The following is a 17,268-nucleotide window of genomic DNA, read 5'->3' as shown; positions in this document are numbered from 1 at the left end:
GGCTTTCAGACATCCTGACTGCTTTCTGGAAAAAGTCCCTTTCTGTTGCAGTTTAAGGGTTGTTATCCCAGACCTTACCGGAGAGCGTCTCTGCCCAGCCCAGGTAGGCACCTCAGTGTGCCAAACTGTCCCTCCCAGGTCACTGTGCTCTCACCAGCTAGGGAGCCATAAGGCTAGCTCTGGTTCGTCTGCTTCCACAACCAGTGATGATAAATGAGGCCAGGAGGGTCTATGTGTTGTGTCCATGGAAGATGTTTATTCGCATGGTGCAGCAGAGGCCAACGACCTCCCCGAGACAGAGATGCCTCATGGGTGAAGGCCTCACATGCACAGACAGATGTGCACAGACATCCCTGGTGCACAGACACACGTGCATAGACAACAATATGGCAGAGGGTGAGGGGTTTTATAGGGAAACAGGGTGGCAGGGACAGCACATTGGCCCAGTGACCTCTGGGCACAGGGGAGGTACATGGGCAGAGTTGGGGTACTGGAATCAATAGGGAAAACTCGAGGGAGCGGCCAGGACAATGTGGGTTGGGAAAAGCAGGACAATAGGCCATGGGTAAACACATTAAGGAAGGAATGGGTGGGGAACCTGCAGCTATTATCATAACACCTTCCTATCTCCTGAGCTGTGTGTGGGAATCCTTTTGGTGAGCTGGAGCACACTAAGGCATGACAAGGGCTGTTCTAATACATCAACATTGGGGCAATCAAGATCCAGTTTCTGGGGATGACTGCTGTTTAATTTGCTAATATATAATATATGTTATTAAATATACTATGTACTATATTTACACTATTTTCTGCATATACTATATATAGATTCTTAAATTAGGGATATAGCAGAGTGACAAAAATGCCTTACAGCTCCAAAACAATTAATTCTGCAATGCCCCTTGTAACAATGTTTTGAGCTTCTGCATCTGTTGTTAACTTGTTATAATACAGTAAGATACTGTACCAGACTGTGATAAATGCATGAACTATGTACATTTCAATATAGAGACATAACATGTCTTAGAAAATCATCCTGTGCTGCAGTTTTTTATTGCTTTTGGCATTTTATTACACAAGTGCTAAATAGTGTGAAACTGGGATAGTAAAAAAAGATTCTTTTAAAACTTCATTACAAAGAAGTGTTGCCAACTCTGATAGCTCTTGAACAAGTCCAGAATCAGTTAAGCTTTATATATCTCTGTGAACAGGAATTGTAATTTCTTTAAAATCCTTCATGAAAACAAACAGACAAACAGCTAAATAACATTCACCAGAGAAAATGGTGCTGAATGAGGTTACATCCAGCTAGTGGCCAGTCACAAGTGGTGATCCCCACCACTGTTGGAGTGAGAACTGTTTGATATCTTCATCAGTGATCTGGATGAGGGGAACGAGTGCAGCCTCTGTCAGTTTGCAAGTGCCACCAAGTTGGGTGGGAGTGCAGATCTGCTGGAGGGTAGGAAGGCTCTGCAGAGGGATTTGGACAGGCTGGATCAATGGGCTGAGGCCAGCTGTGTGAGGTTCAAGAAAACAAAGTGATGAGTCCTGTCCTTGGATCACAACAACCCCATGCAGAGCTACAGGCTGGGGAGAGGGTGGCTGGAAAGATGCCCAACAGAAATATCTTGAGGGTGCTGTTTAACCGCAGCTGAACATGAGCCAGCTGTGCTCAGGTGACCAAGGAGGCCAATGGCATCCTGGCCTGTATCAGCAATAGTGTGGCCAGCAGGACCAGGGCAGTGATTGTCCCCTGTACTCAGCACTGGTGAGGCCACACCTTGAGTGCTGTGTACAGTTCTGGGCTCATCACTACAAGAGAGTGAGGAGCTGGAGCAAGTCCAGAGAAGGGTAATGGAGCTGGTGAAGGGTCTGGAGCACAAGTCTGATGAGGAGCAGCTCAGGGATCTGGGTTTGTTTAGCCTGGAGGCAAATAGGCTCAGGGGAGACCCTATTGCTCCTACAACTGCCTGAAAGGAAGGTGTAGCCAGGTGGGGGCCAGGCTCTTCTCCCAAGTAACAAATGACAGGACAAGAAAAAATGGCATCAACTGCACCAGGGGAGGTTTATTTTAGATATTAGAAAAATTTCTTCACTGAAAGGGTTGTCAAGGTTTGGAACAGGCTGCCCAGGGAAGTGGTTGAGTCACCATCCCTGGAAGTTTTCAAAAATCATGTAGCTATGGCCCATGAAGTCATGGTTTAATGGTTTAACAAGTTAACAAGGTGTTAGTGCTCGGTTGACAGTTGGACTTGATGATCTTAGAGGTCTTTTCTAACCTTAACAATTCTATGATTCTATGATTTCAATTATTTTAAATTGTTTTTGAGTTTCACTGTGCCTGTCCAGACTGTACTGGGGTTTCCTGCTCAGCTGCAGGCTTTTTGGTTATGTAGCCTAATCTTAGGACTTACCCTTAAGTCTTTGATAATTTATTGTATGATAAACTTTGTAATTGATTTCTTGATTTTGTGAAATACGTGTCTGAAGGGTGGCCTCCAGGAGGAGCTGTCAGACCTGTAAATTTAGAGAGGTAAACCTCAATTTAATGGAACTTTTGTCAAATTGTGCTTTAGCCATCACAGTATAGATAGTATCATTTTTGTGATATGACACTGTCCAGAACATATGCAAGAAGTGAAAAATAGGTGTCTGATGTGTCTGTGACAGCTGCTACATGCTCCAAATTTGGCATCCTGTTATGTAATTTCTATAAAACACCATTACATATTCCTTCTCCCACATCTGAGATATGTGACCTCTTAGAAGACAAATGCAATCAGAATTTCATCACTTGGCAGTTGCCAAGAAGACCAAAATTTGTTCTTCTGAGAGGAAACTAAATGCATGCATGCATGCACAATAGTGTGTCTCGTAATTGAAAATTTTTGTGTGGCTTCCATTAAATATATTACTAAATAAACTGATGGACTGATGGACTCCATTTTAAGTAAAAAACAATTTGGGGCATCAAGGTTTGTACCTGTATCTTAACAGGTGGTCATATATGTGCTAATGTAACTTTAAGGAAGGGTGTATTAAGTGAGACAATCTACCATTGTTTTGCACTGTGTTGGTTTTGCATGGCCTGGTTTTTGGTAGTGAGGGGACCACAGAAGTGGCTTCTGTGAGAAGCTACCAGAAGCTTCCACCATGTCCAGTAGAGCCAAAGTCTGATGGCTCTGGAGATGATGGACATGCTGCTGGCTAAGCCTGGGCCAATTAGAAATATTGGTTATGCCTCTGTGATAACATAGTTAAGAAGAAAATCAAAACAAAGGGGACACAGTTTTTTTCCGAGGCAGAGAAGAAGAGGAGGAGGTGAGAACCTGTGAGGCAACAACATGGAGACCCCAAGGTCAGTGGAGAAGGAGAGGGAGGAGGTGCTCCAGGTGCCTGAGCCAAGATTGCTCTGCAGGCTGTGGTGATGACCATGGTGAAGCAGCTGTGCTCCTGCTTCATGGGGGTCCATGGGGGATGCAGGGATCCACCCACAGCCCGTGGGGAGGTGCCCATGCTGGAGCAGGTGGATGCCTGGAGGAGGCTGTGAGCCTGTGGTGGAGAGAGGGGGCCCTGCTGCCAGGTTGGAGCAGCCTGGCCTTGGAGGACTGCACCCCGTGGAAGAGAGACCCATGCTGCAGCAGTTTGGGGAGGACTGTCTGCCCATGGGGGGAACTCACACTGCAGCAGTTTAGGGATGATTGCTGCTCATGAGAGTGAATCCACACTTGGAGAAGTTCACAGAGAACTGTCTCCCATGGGAGGGGAAGCAGGGGAAGGACTCCTCTCTCTGAGCAGCAGAAGAAGTTCTTGGTGATGAACTGACCCAAACCCCCATGCCCTGTCTCCCTGGGCTGTCGGTGGGAAGGAGGGAGGGGTTGGGCAGAAGAATGGTGTGTTTAAGGGCTTATTTTACCTCTCATTATCCTCATCTGGCTCTCTTGGTAATAAATTCACTTTGTAACTCTTAGTTGAGCCTGTTTTGCCCTTGGAGTATTTCCTCCTGGTCCTTAGCTCAACTCATGACCCCTTTTTTTAATTTTTTTTTCCTTTCCTCTGCCCAGCTGTGGCAGGGGACAGTGAGTGAGCAGCTGTTGGTGGGTGCCTGACGCTTGCCCAGTGTAAAACTACAACATACACCAAATAACTATTTTTTGCTTTATATTTGTTTATACTGTCCTTGCATCATGAATATTTTTTCTCACTTAAAAATATAACAAACCAAGTCATATATTTAGGTCAGTGTTCCTGATTTTTTTCCCCTGAATTTAGGTCAGTGTTCCTGATTTTTTATCATTTCCACTGGATTTAGTTATGAGAGAGGCAAAAAATACCAGTGTCTGCCAGCTGGGAATAGCCACAGAAGGCAGAATGTTAGCAAGAATCACCTCTACTTTTATTCCATGTCTCTGTCCTAAAATATGGCAGAAAGGCAAGATGGATTAAGGAAGGTTACATACAGAAAGGGAATAGCCAGACTGGCATACTCCAAATATCTCCTTTTGATCATTCTCTAAAGGTCATTTCCAGTTTGCTCGAGTTAATGTTAAGTTGGGATAAAACTGCAGCCTGCATGTTAAGTTGGGATAAAACTGCAGTTAAGAACAGTAGATTTCTGATTCTCTTTCATCAATATCTTGCACTGTGTGACACCAGCAAAGAGCTTTTTAAACTTTCCCTACCAGTAAAGATCTTTATACACTTTCCTTATGGTTGACATAGTTTGGCCTGTAATATCAATCATTAAGAGAATTTTTATTGGGATAAAGAGACATCTGTTTTTCTCCTCCCCCTTTTCAGAGCTGACTTTGATGATTCTGCTACCTATTCAGCAGTTGCAACAAATGTCCATGGTCAGGCATCAACTAATTGTGCTGTGATTGTGCGAAGTAAGTCCTACTTCATATTTAAAACAATAAATAAATAAATGTAATGTTCATGTCATTGACTGTTTCTTATATGTTTATTTATAGGGTTCAGAGAGGATGAAGAGCCTCACCCAGCTTCGATAATGCCCTTCCACTGTAAGCATTTTTTTTGTTTGCCTAGGTAATTTATGTTCTCTTGTGAGAAAAATGTTTTATAGATGAGAATACTGAATGCAACTCACTTCTTCTGACTCTGCTTTCTAAGCATTCAGTTACAATAGGAGCTGTCCAGATGCCCTAGCTTTCCCAGGTGAATTTCTAGATCAGCATACAGTGTAACAGAAACCTCTGTCTGTTGCTCAGATCACACACGAATCTGTACCAAGTACAATTTACTTTGACTCAAGAATGCTTTCATTTTCTTGTGCATAGTGCCCATGTCATATGATGTTTGCTTCACCCACATTGATGTCCAGTTTCTGGAGAAGTTTGGAGTTACTTTTGCCACTGAAGGAGAAACACTGACCTTGAAGTGCTCTATGTTGATCACGCCAGAGTTGAAAAGACTACGACCTCGTGCTGAGTGGTACAGAGATGGTAAGTTGTTACATTGAATAGAAGCTACCCAGAAAATGCTGGAGGAGACACTGAGGTCACAGGTCAGGTTTAGAGCATCATATTCTCAGAATTAAACTTGGAAAAGAGCAAAAAGATATCTTTAGTTAGAATTTATAGTCCTGCAGTCTCAATTAAGTGACTTGGTCAACATTTCCTTGAGCACATATTTATAGCAACAGGAAGTAACCTCATATTATCTGATAGCACTATAGTCAGAACATTTACTTGGAAGGGATCCAAAGTAAATTCTTAGATTTCACAATGATTTGTAGTTGAATACTGTGACCACTGAGCTGTAGAGTAGTCACAGGGCAGTAAATTAAAGTTTGAAGTACTGAGGTATGGGTGAGGGTCTCCACTTTAATCTTGCTCCAGTATTTGTTGTAAATTTTATATTAAAATTACATGAACATGTAGTTAAGAAATACTTAGAGAAGCCAGGTCTTATACACACGTTTGCCTTGCTGTTTATGTGCCATGTTGGTAGGCTTCTTATGTTCCCTCTTTTGTCACTGAAAAATTGAGTTATGCCAGGTGAAGCTGTCTTACCAAGAAATACTCAAAATAACGTCACTGAGGATATAGATGCAGGGGTGGATGGTACAAAAACCCTGGATGAGTAGTGTTTGTTCACTGCACCAAGAAAGGATTTTGAAACATAAAATGAGCTACTCAGAGCTTAACAGATAGCAGCCTGTTGTAAATATTTAGCCCACCACTTTTCACCAATCACAATCTCTGTGTAGGACTCTAAAGTAATTATTCTACCCGAGGATTTAAGGAAAACCTTGAAAATCTGTGAATGGTTAGACCTTTCTTCAAAGGGACCACAGTTGAGAATGGTGGACTTCCAAGACTGATGTTTGGACTGGTCCTGAAAAATTTGGCAGAAATTTCCATAGAGGACAAAATGTGATTAATAAGCTATGAAATGACAGTAAGATTAATAAGGCAGTCAAGAAAATTCAAGATTAGGAAAATCAGCAAAAGGATACTTTTGCTACTGCTTGTTATGCCTTTTGTTTCATGTACATCATAGTTTGCATAGATTCACATCTGATCTTTCAGGGAACAACTGCTACTTATTCTTCCATTCTTATTTGTCTATGCTTGTGGACACTTCATTGTGATGAACTATTATATGTCATCAAAGTAAAAAATATGAAATAATAAAATAGCTTTTTCTGTTTGCTGAATAACCAAAAATCTAAGGCTGATCCTTGAATCCAGATTCAGTTCCCACTGAAGCATACAAGAATTTCACTATACACTTCAGGATATTTAAAGACTATAAATAATTGCTCACTGGGTTCTCAGATGAATCATAATTTTCAAGGGTACCTTTACTTTGTCTCCTACTGGGGACAGTTTCTCAAGGTGCCAAACTCTCAAATTTTTAGTTTCAAACTGCAGCTAAGAACTTCTCATTTTCAAGGGATGCCAAATTTTGTTTCACTTTTCATCAAACATGATTTTTTCTTGCACTATGAACAAAAGCTCATGAACTTTTCTCTTTGTGCCTTCATAATGCCAAGATAATTCTTTCTTGATGTGTAGCAAAAATATACTCTTTGTTTTCCCCCTTATTTGACTTAAAAAGTCCTTATCTGTGAAAACCTGAGAGGAAAACTTTGTTTAAAGCCAATAGGTTTTTGCTAGGGAGTCAGGTAGGTGTTCATCCCATTATTCTATTTATGTTACAGGAAATAGGATATTAGAAACAAGCTTAGATTTGTCCTTCATTACAAGTAAATGGATCACAGTATTTCTGAGAGGTGTACAGGTGCATTAACTTGCAGAACTTGTTCCCAAACACAGCAGAAATTCATGCACTATGAACCTTTGCTATGTGCTACAGTTCCCTGTGTTGAGTCTCTTGAGAGCTGGAGGCAATGCACAAATATAAGCAATGAGAAGTTAATAATTTGTTCAACATCATGAGCTTTAGACATTCTGGTTCTTTTGAGAGGTAATATTTAATTCTACTCTTGCATTATGACAAACTGTACTCTTTCTAATATTTTCCAGTTTGTTTTAATCAAATAATAACAACTAAAGCCCCGAGATGGATATGTATGATTTACTTCTAATAATTATACACAGAAGAAATATGTGTTTATCTAGCATAAACAAGCTTCACACTAGTGAATCTTATTGAGGGTATCTAGTAGACTCCTAGGGGCATAAAAGTCAGCTCAATCAAATCCTCTGAAGTGATTTGGGATTTTACAAACATGCATATGATGTCTATTATTCATGGTCTACTTAGAACAATTTAGGATGCTGAAAGAACCATTTACGACACTGAAGGAGCTAAATCAAAATAATACTTCAGGAATGTATATCTAATCTGAACGTGAGTTCAGATAATAGCAAGAATTTTCTGTTATTGATCTCTAATGTAATATAAAGAGTATAAAGCTATATGTACCAGCTTTGTGCAGCCATTTGCACTGTAATCTAGAATAAAATAATTTGCTTCAGAAGGAAAGATCATGGAGTGAAGAACCTTGCTAAAATTCCAGCAGAACAAAATACATGATAAAAAGGAGTTTCAGTATATAGTAGTTCCCCACTCTTTGTATGAATTTTCACCAGAGTAATGTATTAGGAAAATTATCTCATGTACTAAAACCAGTATGTGAGGCTTGAGACACACTGCCTCTGAGGGTTACTCTCCTGCAGGTTTGTTCTTTGGTAAATTCTGGGAGAAATAACAGAGCACAACACATAAATAGACTGTGAATAGTGAGAACTTGTAATATTATTTTGATGGCAGGTATATGAATACTTGTTCTATTAGAACTTAATATGTTTGAGACCTCCAAAATTTACTCTAGTTGTCTTGCCTACAAAGTCATTCATACAGACTGCATAAAAAGAAGATTACTTCTGCTGATTTCTGGTGGATCTTTGGCCTTGTTTGAGAGAGAGGATATTTTTTGCTCTTACCAAACACAACTGCCTCCTCAATTTCTGGTGTCAGGTACACATAAAGAATGGAAATGAGTGGTAAGGCCTTAGTAGCCTTACAAGCTTGCCTAAAATTTCTGTATATTCAAACTAAGGTAAACACCAATCCACTGAAACTTGGAGTCTAAATAAGTGACCAGCTTTTCAGAGATGCTGGTCAATCAACTTTGTTTTTTGCTTAGGATTTTCCACAGTGCTCATGAATTGGTTACAGGTTCTAGGTGGAGATATTTTCTGATTTAATTTAAAGTACTTTGTGTCTCTCTGCACAAAGTCTAAGTACCATTGTGACATGCATGACAGAAAGGGGACACTCAGGTTTTCTAAGTAAGGAATGTGGGATGGAATGTGATTAAATTTACCATGTGTGCTTCTCATAAAACTACTGCATGCTTAGCTGATTATGCAATTTGCTGCTCTAAGTTTTAGTAGTGTGTGTCTTTCACATGCTTTATTATCTGAATGTCTGTCATGTTTTATACCTTCTCATGCAATTCAGCTGGTAGGTGAGAACACTGATTCCTTTGCAGTTTTTTGAGTGTCTGCTCCAAAAAGTGTTTAAGCAATAGAATAATAAACATTCATATATATTCAGATCTTTTAAATACAGTTCTGCTGCATTGATTACAATAAATTCATATGTAATGGGTCTTAGGGAGTAAAAAATCAAAAATAATCCAATCAGCTATTTAAAAGGATGGTATGAGAATGTCCCTTGGCTAGCATAAAATATCCCCTTCATTCTTTTGCTCTGGTTTCACTAAGCAATCATATTAATGTGCATTAATCATGGGTCATCATCTCTCACCTTTGAGAGATTTAAATTTAATTTTATTCAATGCTCAACAGGCATGCATTGAAGATTTAAGTTTGGTGTTTATTCGTAGCAGTTTTCAGATTAAACTGAAATCCAGTTTTTAAATTCAGAAGAAAAAATTGAGTAAACTGACATTTGACCTGAACAGGAAGCAAAGCTTATTAAAAATGAAACAAGGTTCCACCCTGCATTCATTAGAGGGTATGACAGATTTTCATGTCAATATTTCTAAATGTGGATAATATTTTTGTCTCTCAGTGTATTAAAAATTACAGTGATAGGAATTTTGTTGTTGGCACTGCATAGGGTAGTATTGGACATCATCTCTAAAATTCACTGATCAAATAATTTTAGAGAGATGCAACATACTTTCTGTAGAGTTTTCATAGCACCAAAGCGCTGTAATTCTAAATAAAACTGTCACAAATCAATAAATAAATAAATATTAGTTTGTGTCCCTGGTTAGCACAGAACTGCACTAGGATGCAGGTTGTTCTAGCAGCACAGTAATGTTTCTCATGAGTCTTCTCTTCCAGACGTGCTGATAAAGGACTCCAAATGGACGAAGCTGTATTTTGGAGAAGGCCAGGCAGCTCTTTCCTTTACTCATCTGAACAAAGATGATGAAGGTTTATACACCCTGCGCATGGTTTCCAGAGGTGGGATCAGTGAATGCAGCGCATTCCTGTTCGTAAGAGGTAAACTTTTAATCTCTTTCTTGAGGAGAAATTAAAAAGAGCATTGTAAAATTTAGTCTTATTAAACAATCCCACGTAATGACTGAAGTACAAATGAAATTTAGCCCTGTGGTGTTTCACAGGATATTTTGATTTATATCTGGTAGTCTGTACTGGAAAAAACTATCACCTTACATGAATGGGGAGCTTCAAGAGGAGCATGCTCCTGAGGATATTTTGTTTCCTGAAGAAACAGAGAAACCATTCTTGTGAAGAAACAACTTGCTTCTTTCTTTGTCATCTCCTTTCCTGGTAGAAAATAAACATTTTTGTGTACAATCAGTTCTTACTGTGATGGTTTTAGCTTTAGAGCTTGGAAACTGGGAATGAGCCTCATTGGGCATTCTCACATCTTGTGCCTGGCCTTAGGTATATGCACAGGAGAAAGCAAAAGAGATATTCCCACCACTATACCAGTCATAGTCATGTCATTAACCAGAGAAAAGAAGAAAAGTAAGAAATTACCTGACTGAAGAAATACAGTTTTCACAAGAGACATAGATAAAAGGAGGTAAATGTATTAAAATAGAATAAAGGTCAGAACTTTTCATCACATTTCCATGCACAGCTCTCAGTGAAGTGAGAATGAGCTTCCACATGCACCTGTGAGCAGAGCTTAGTATTGACTTTTATATATTTTTTTGTTGAAAAATGAAAATATTACTGGTTGAGCAGTTCTTTTACTCCTTAAATACAATGGATGACATTCTTGATGGGGGAAATTGGAACAGCCCCACTGAAGCCACTGTAGCTGTATTAGTTTTAAACCTTGCTCTTCTTGGAAACATATTGGAGCATATGTGCCTTGCAGGAGTGTCATGCAGACAGCTTGTGTGGAGTAGAGAAGGTGAATGTCTTTTTCAGGGGGCTGAGATCCAGCTTCCTCATAGGACTAGTGCAAGGGCTTCATCAGTTTTGCAGTATGTCTTGAACAATCCACAATGGCACCCTGATCTCATTAGAAACAATTTGCTAAAGATTTTTATGTCCAGGTTACCTTCCAACAAAGACATTACTAATATGAAGAACACCCACTAATATATAACAACTTTCTTAGAAGTTTTTGTTGTAGCAATGGGTCAATTTTAGGTACCTCTCTTGTCTTTTTTATATATATTTGATCCCTTTACATGCACAGGACCCTGGCCCTGAGCAGGGTCTTCTGGAGTCTCTAGTTTTGTCTGTGGTCCATTCTCTTGCCTTTTTTCATGTAGGCTGTAAACTGATACTGAGCATGAACTACTTCACAACTGCTTTGGACTAGACTCTATAAATTTAGACTCTATACAGGGTGTTTTTTTATTACAGAAATCTTCTTCTGAAGGGAGAGAACTTTACCTGTTAGAAGATTCCATTAGGTGTTGTGGGTCCAGATTAGTTAACATCTCTCAAAATGAAGTCATGAAAGGGTATCTTAAATGTGGTATTGTAAGACTATGAATAAAACATAGCATTCTAAATGTTTCAGGAGTTTGCAATTTTTTTATTCTTTAAGAGATTTGTTTTCCTCAGCTACTTGTTCTTTACCTTGGTCTGACAAGTAACACAGTGAGTCACAGATTTCAGTGTGACCGAGCACCAAAAACACGTGGGTGGGTAAGGCTTTTAATTCTCATGAAAAAAATAGATATTTTATGCCTAAGCAACTTTTCTGTCTTCAAAAATATTCCTGAACATTTTATCTGTATAAAAATATAAACATTATTGTCCTGAATCATCATTGCATTGAATTACTTTGTCATGAAATGTTTGGGCTTCCATTCATATAAACAAATAGCACAATGAATTGGTTGTCTTCCCTTTGCCTTTTTGATGTATTTCTGAGGAGCTGGGGTTAAAACCAATTTATTTTTCTTTGTGGTCCAGATGCTGATGCATTGATTGCAGGAGCACCAGGGGCACCAATGGATGTTAAATGCCATGATGCTAACAGAGACTATGTTATTGTTACCTGGAAACCACCAAACACAACCAGTGAGAGCCCAGTTATTGGATATTTTGTTGACAAGTATGTAAACATTAGCATTTATTTATTTTTGTTCATCACCAGAAATATGTATATACTGAAGAGAAAAAAAAATCCTTTATATCCTTTCAGTGTGTGTGTTCTTTAGATATATTTTCACAGACACTTGGCACTGGAACTCAGTTACACACTGTGTTAAATTACTAGGTTTTTCCCTGGCAAACTTTTAGCCCACATGATTTAGCACTTTCACAGGCAATTCTGGGCACAGTCTGGGAATTAGCAGGGGCTGGAGGCCATTCCAAGTAATATTTGCAGGCAGACACATTTTATCATACACTTAAAATATTCAATAGTATGGATGTGGCACATCAGAGAATGAGCCCTGACAGTATTTAATTTATAAAAGCTAGAATCCATGGGCATCTTCAATTGGATTTGGTGTCTTTAATCTATGCTGCAAAAGCTGATACCTAGGAGTTATTACATTATCTTTTTATTTCTTTCTTAAATGTAGTACATCAGGAGCTCAAGGCCTGGACTCCTGGGAGCTGGTAGTTTAAATCAGACTGGCAGACCTCTGTCCTTCAGTCAGCTCTGCACTTTGCTGGGATTTCAGCACAGGCAGCTGGCAAGCAGAGGATCCAAGTGCTCTTTTTCATGTCTCTTCCACTGAAGTGAATGCTTGCTCCTTGTAGCCTGAGCAGAACATCTGATCCTTAGTGTCTGAAACTGTCAGTCAGCAAAGCATTACTGAAATGATTTCGTCATGCGTGCTGCTCTGCACTTAAAAGCAACATTTGCACCTCATTGCTATTTACTACCCTGTCATTCGGTCTAGTTCAATGATAACTGTCTGGGAGTAGCTGGAAAAATATTGGTTTATGAATGGCAGTCAGTATGAGGAAATTAACTTGAGACCTGGGGACTCTAGCATCTATATCCAATTTGTGCAGTGCATAGATCACGGGAGTATTTCACCTATGTGGTGTATAATCTAGTCTGATGTGCCATTTGACACATTGCTTGTATCACTGCAGTGCAAGGAGCCCTTGATCATGGCACCACCTTTTTCTGCTACCATCAGGGCAAAAGAGAGTCTTCTACACAAAATTTTATAGCAGTAGGACACAAGCTATATATGTACACACAAAGCAGTCAGTATGAGGGCATCACTCTGCTTTGTGATGACTCTGAGCCATTTTGGGAGAGAAAGGCACAAAGAAGTTTGCTTGAAAACATGACAAGGAAGAGATGGAAAAGATTAGGTGAATCTTGCAAATTCAGCATGTTCTGTGGAGACGAATATTAAAAATGAAAGTGAATAATTTATTTTTTATATGGCAAGGAAGAGAACCAAACAGAAGAGAAGCAGAGATATTTGAAAAGGCCAAAAACCGTGGAAGAAAAATAACCTTTGCATTATGAAAAAGATATGAACAGAGTGGGAATTGGTTCTCTGATCAGAGAAGAGTGTATAAAGTGTGTGAATTTCATTAATGAGATGTATGGTTTAGCTCCTCAGCTTAGCAAAGGTGGCTTCTGTGGTTCTGACTTGGCGTGTGTAACATGGGGCAGATTTATTGTGAGATGATACTGACATATGCTCTCTTCTGCTATTCCAAGATGTGAAGTAGGCTTGGAAAACTGGGTCCAGTGCAATGATGCTCCTGTAAAAGTCTGCAAGTATCCTGTGACTGGCCTTTATGAGGGACGATCTTACATATTCCGGGTGAGAGCAGTGAACAGTGCTGGCATTAGCAGACCTTCTCGAGCTTCGGAACCAGTTGCAGCACTTGACCCGGTTGACCTGGAGAGAACACAAAGTAGGTTATTCAAGGCTTCTTTTTTGAAAAAAAAAATAAAATTAAGAGTCTGTTTACCTAGTTAACCTAAGGAGTAGAGTTTATTTCTTCCTTTGGTTGAATATCTCACTACAGACTGCCAAGCAGCCTTATGAGAGCTTCTCCATGAATAGAGTAAGCTGGCTTGCTCTGGGGAGTAGTTTTATTGATTTAGCCTTGTCCTAAACCCCTGTGCAGATTCTGTATGTCATGTACTTGCACACCTTCTGTTTTATGTGCTCCTCTTAGTCAGTGGAGAATTAAAGTTAATTATGAATACTTCAGAGCGCTGCCCCAATGTTGCCTGTGAAATCTGAGCTGAATATGCAGTTTCCGTTACATATGTCTTATGTATGTGTGTATGCTTTATGATTAATTCCTATAACAAAAGTGCAGTTAATTTTACAATTGTTTACTAATCTGCCTCAAAATCAAATCCATCTACTGTGACTATGACTCTTTCTTTTTAGCATATCTTTAAATAGTACTGTCTTATCATGCCCTGCTTTCCTATGAAAGTGAATAAATCAGTTTATGACTTTGAGTTGACTCTATCTGGGGAAAGATTTAATTGCAATGTTATAGAAACTGAGGTATACAGGTTTCTGAACAGGTGACAAACAATAATTTGCAAAATTTGTAAATATATTGCAGTAGTTTGAGAAGCTAATTGAATATTTTGGTTAACAGCTATCCATGTGGATGAAGGACGAAAGATTGTGATCAGTAAGGACGACCTTGAAGGTATGTAGCATTTCTACAAATTCAGTCCATCTCCTCATACTCCAGGAATTTTGTATTATAACTAGAAAGATAACTTGAAAAGAAATCCATCTAGTTACTAAACTCTCTATATTAATAAAGACATATTCTGGCTTGCAAGGCTGAGAGAACACAAGTGAAAGGTGGGGTCTAAAAGGATGGGGAACATCACACTGTCAACAGTAAAACTTTTATTATGTGTTGACAGCATGTTCTCACCTTTTTGCTTTGACTAGTGCTAAGCTGAGTTTAAATGGTTGAACACTGTATTTGATCGCCCATATTTTCCCTCTTTCTAGCCTTCTGGGAGCTAAGTATGGGTTTTTTTAGACTGATTTTGATGATCTGAGCAAGTTATTGCCATTCTCATAAAAACTTATGCAATCCATCTCAATTAAGATTAATTAATCATCTTAATATATCTACCTGAATAGAAAGGTTATTCTTAAGGCTAGCGTTGTAGACTAAATAATGTTTTTCCTCAGGAGAATTGGAGAGATCACTGACAACTTTTGAGATAAAGTCTGAATTTCTTCTGGTTTTGGTTGTTTCTCTATGGGATGATTTGTATTTTAGACTTGAGTAATGATCTTCTTTACACTTAAACTGTTAAAATTTTTAACTGTAACAGCTCAACATTAAAAAAAAAAGTCTGGTCTCTTCCACAAAGGTTATAAAGCTGTAACTCCAATAATAACACAGGAAAAGAGAAATCACCTGAGAACAGATGTAGTTTAAAGGAGAATCAGACATTAAATGCTTTTCCCAGTGCCTGGACAGGACAGATGAAGTTTCTCTATTTTTACAATGGTACCCTAAATGAATTGATATGGGTATTATAGGATCAGAGGCACATTATGATATCATATTATAATTGTCTTTTTTGGCTTCACAGAACATTCTCCTGCTCTCAGGGTTGCCTTAGAATGATCAGGTGTAGTAAATGACCACGCTGGCATAGGCGTAAATAATGGTATTTGGATTTCTGCCACATGAATGTGCATATTTAATAGAGAATGAATATTCAAATATCACTCTTTATGTAGATCATTACTTTCGTCTGCAAGATTGGAATCTGTTTCTGAAAAAGCAATCTCACAAATCACAAATGGTTTTGCTTTTTAGTGCTGGATGATGTTCCTTTCTGGGAACTACTCTGTACCACCATATTGTATCATTACAAAGTATGGTATCTTTGTTTTCTTTTAAGAATGTAAGAAAACATGTTGAGATTTAGTTACGTGAAATCAATTGGAAGCCTTTTGTTATTGTGATAATGGCTGGAAGTTCCCCACACCCCTTTCTTAACGACTGTACTTGTCACCTATTGTCCTGCCTTCCCTACTCCACACAGTCCTAGCCACGCCCCCAGTTTTCCCTATTGGTTCCTGTACCCTAACCCCACGTGGCCCTGGCCACTCCCTCGGGTTTCCCCTATTGGTTCCTGTACTCCTAACTCCGCCCCTGTACCTCCCCTGTGCCCAGAGGTCACTGGGCCAGTATGCTGTCCCTGCCCCTCTCTGTTTCCCTATAAAACCCCTTACCCTCTGCCATCTTGCTGTCTATGCTCCACGTGTGTCTATGCTCCACATGTGGCTGTGCATGTGAGGCCTTCGCCCTTGAGGCATCTCTGCCTCGGGGAGGTCGTTGGCCTCTGCTGCACCATGCGAATAAACATCTTCCATGGACACAACGCATAGACCCTCCTGGCCTCCTTTATCACCGCCGGTTGTGGAAGCAGACGAACCAGAGCTAGCCTTATGGCTCCCTGGCCGGTGAGAGCGCAGTGTCCAGCCCTGGGACAGAGGGTTTGGAGCACTGAGGTGCTGAACTGGGCTGGGTAGAGAAGCTCTAGGGTAAAGTCTGCTGCAACATCCTCAAAACCGCAACATTTTGTCTTTATGCTGTGATTGTAATTTTCTTGACGATATGGGGTCAATTTCATCTTAAACTCAGCTGATTCATGTGCCTTTCTTAAACAAAAAATACCATTGTAGGAAATCAAATATAGAAGGCATTGTGAGAAATAAATTTTCACTGGATATGTCAGTTTGTTTTATAAACGTCTGGTTTTGATTTGGGAAATATATATGAGGAAATAACATCTGTGTACGTTTTGTACCTGCTTCTTTCTACATATGTTTATAAACTGTTAAAATATCACTGCCATGATTTAGAGATTATTATTGAACACTTTTAAAGTTTTAAAGTTTATTAAACACTTTCTTTTTTAAAGGCAAATCTTAAACATTTAGAGGATATATGCTCTTTTCTAGCCTGAGAAGGTGAAAAATTTACCTTCAAAAAACAAAGCTTTTTCCTTTTTCTACCACAAGCCATAAAAATAAAATTTCTAGGTGTCTGCTAAGTTGCTATTTCTGACCTATTACCAAGTTGAAGTTTCTTCAGGTCTGTGTAGCTGTGCCTCTATAGAAGTTCATCGCAGGTCCATCGCAGGCCACTCTCCTATCTAGTGCAGCTTTCCCTCATTGTAATTCCTTGGATACCAGAACCAGCTTTTTTTCATATTGCAGTCAGTGAGAAGGACCACAAAAGGTCGAGCTGAATTCTTCCAGCCTGGCCCAGGGTAGGCAGGTTCTCTCTACCACTCCTGGCAACTCTGCAGAGTGAGTGGGGAGAGGGGTTTGATCAGGCCACGCTACCTGGTGGAGCCATCAGAGGG

General features: G+C 39.5%; 1 protein-coding gene across 2 annotated transcripts in view; it reads left to right on the top strand.

Moving 5' to 3' along the window:
• Positions 1-17,268, top strand: part of MYOM2 (myomesin 2) — a 71,399-nt gene that overhangs the window by 10,634 nt on the left and 43,497 nt on the right. For both annotated transcript variants that reach the window (XM_085056687.1, XM_085056686.1), the window contains exons 6-12: positions 4,801-4,889; positions 4,974-5,024; positions 5,301-5,465; positions 9,813-9,974; positions 11,880-12,021; positions 13,606-13,805; positions 14,514-14,567. In XM_085056687.1, the coding sequence (XP_084912813.1) occupies positions 4,801-4,889; positions 4,974-5,024; positions 5,301-5,465; positions 9,813-9,974; positions 11,880-12,021; positions 13,606-13,805; positions 14,514-14,567 (863 nt within the window). The remainder of the gene's footprint in view (positions 1-4,800; positions 4,890-4,973; positions 5,025-5,300; positions 5,466-9,812; positions 9,975-11,879; positions 12,022-13,605; positions 13,806-14,513; positions 14,568-17,268) is intronic.

Source organism: Lichenostomus cassidix, chromosome 3 (genome assembly GCF_008360975.1).
Source record: "Lichenostomus cassidix isolate B80296 chromosome 3, HeHo_3.0, whole genome shotgun sequence".
Classification (NCBI taxonomy): Eukaryota; Metazoa; Chordata; class Aves; order Passeriformes; family Meliphagidae; genus Lichenostomus; species Lichenostomus cassidix.
This window is presented reverse-complemented; position numbering and strand designations above follow the sequence as displayed.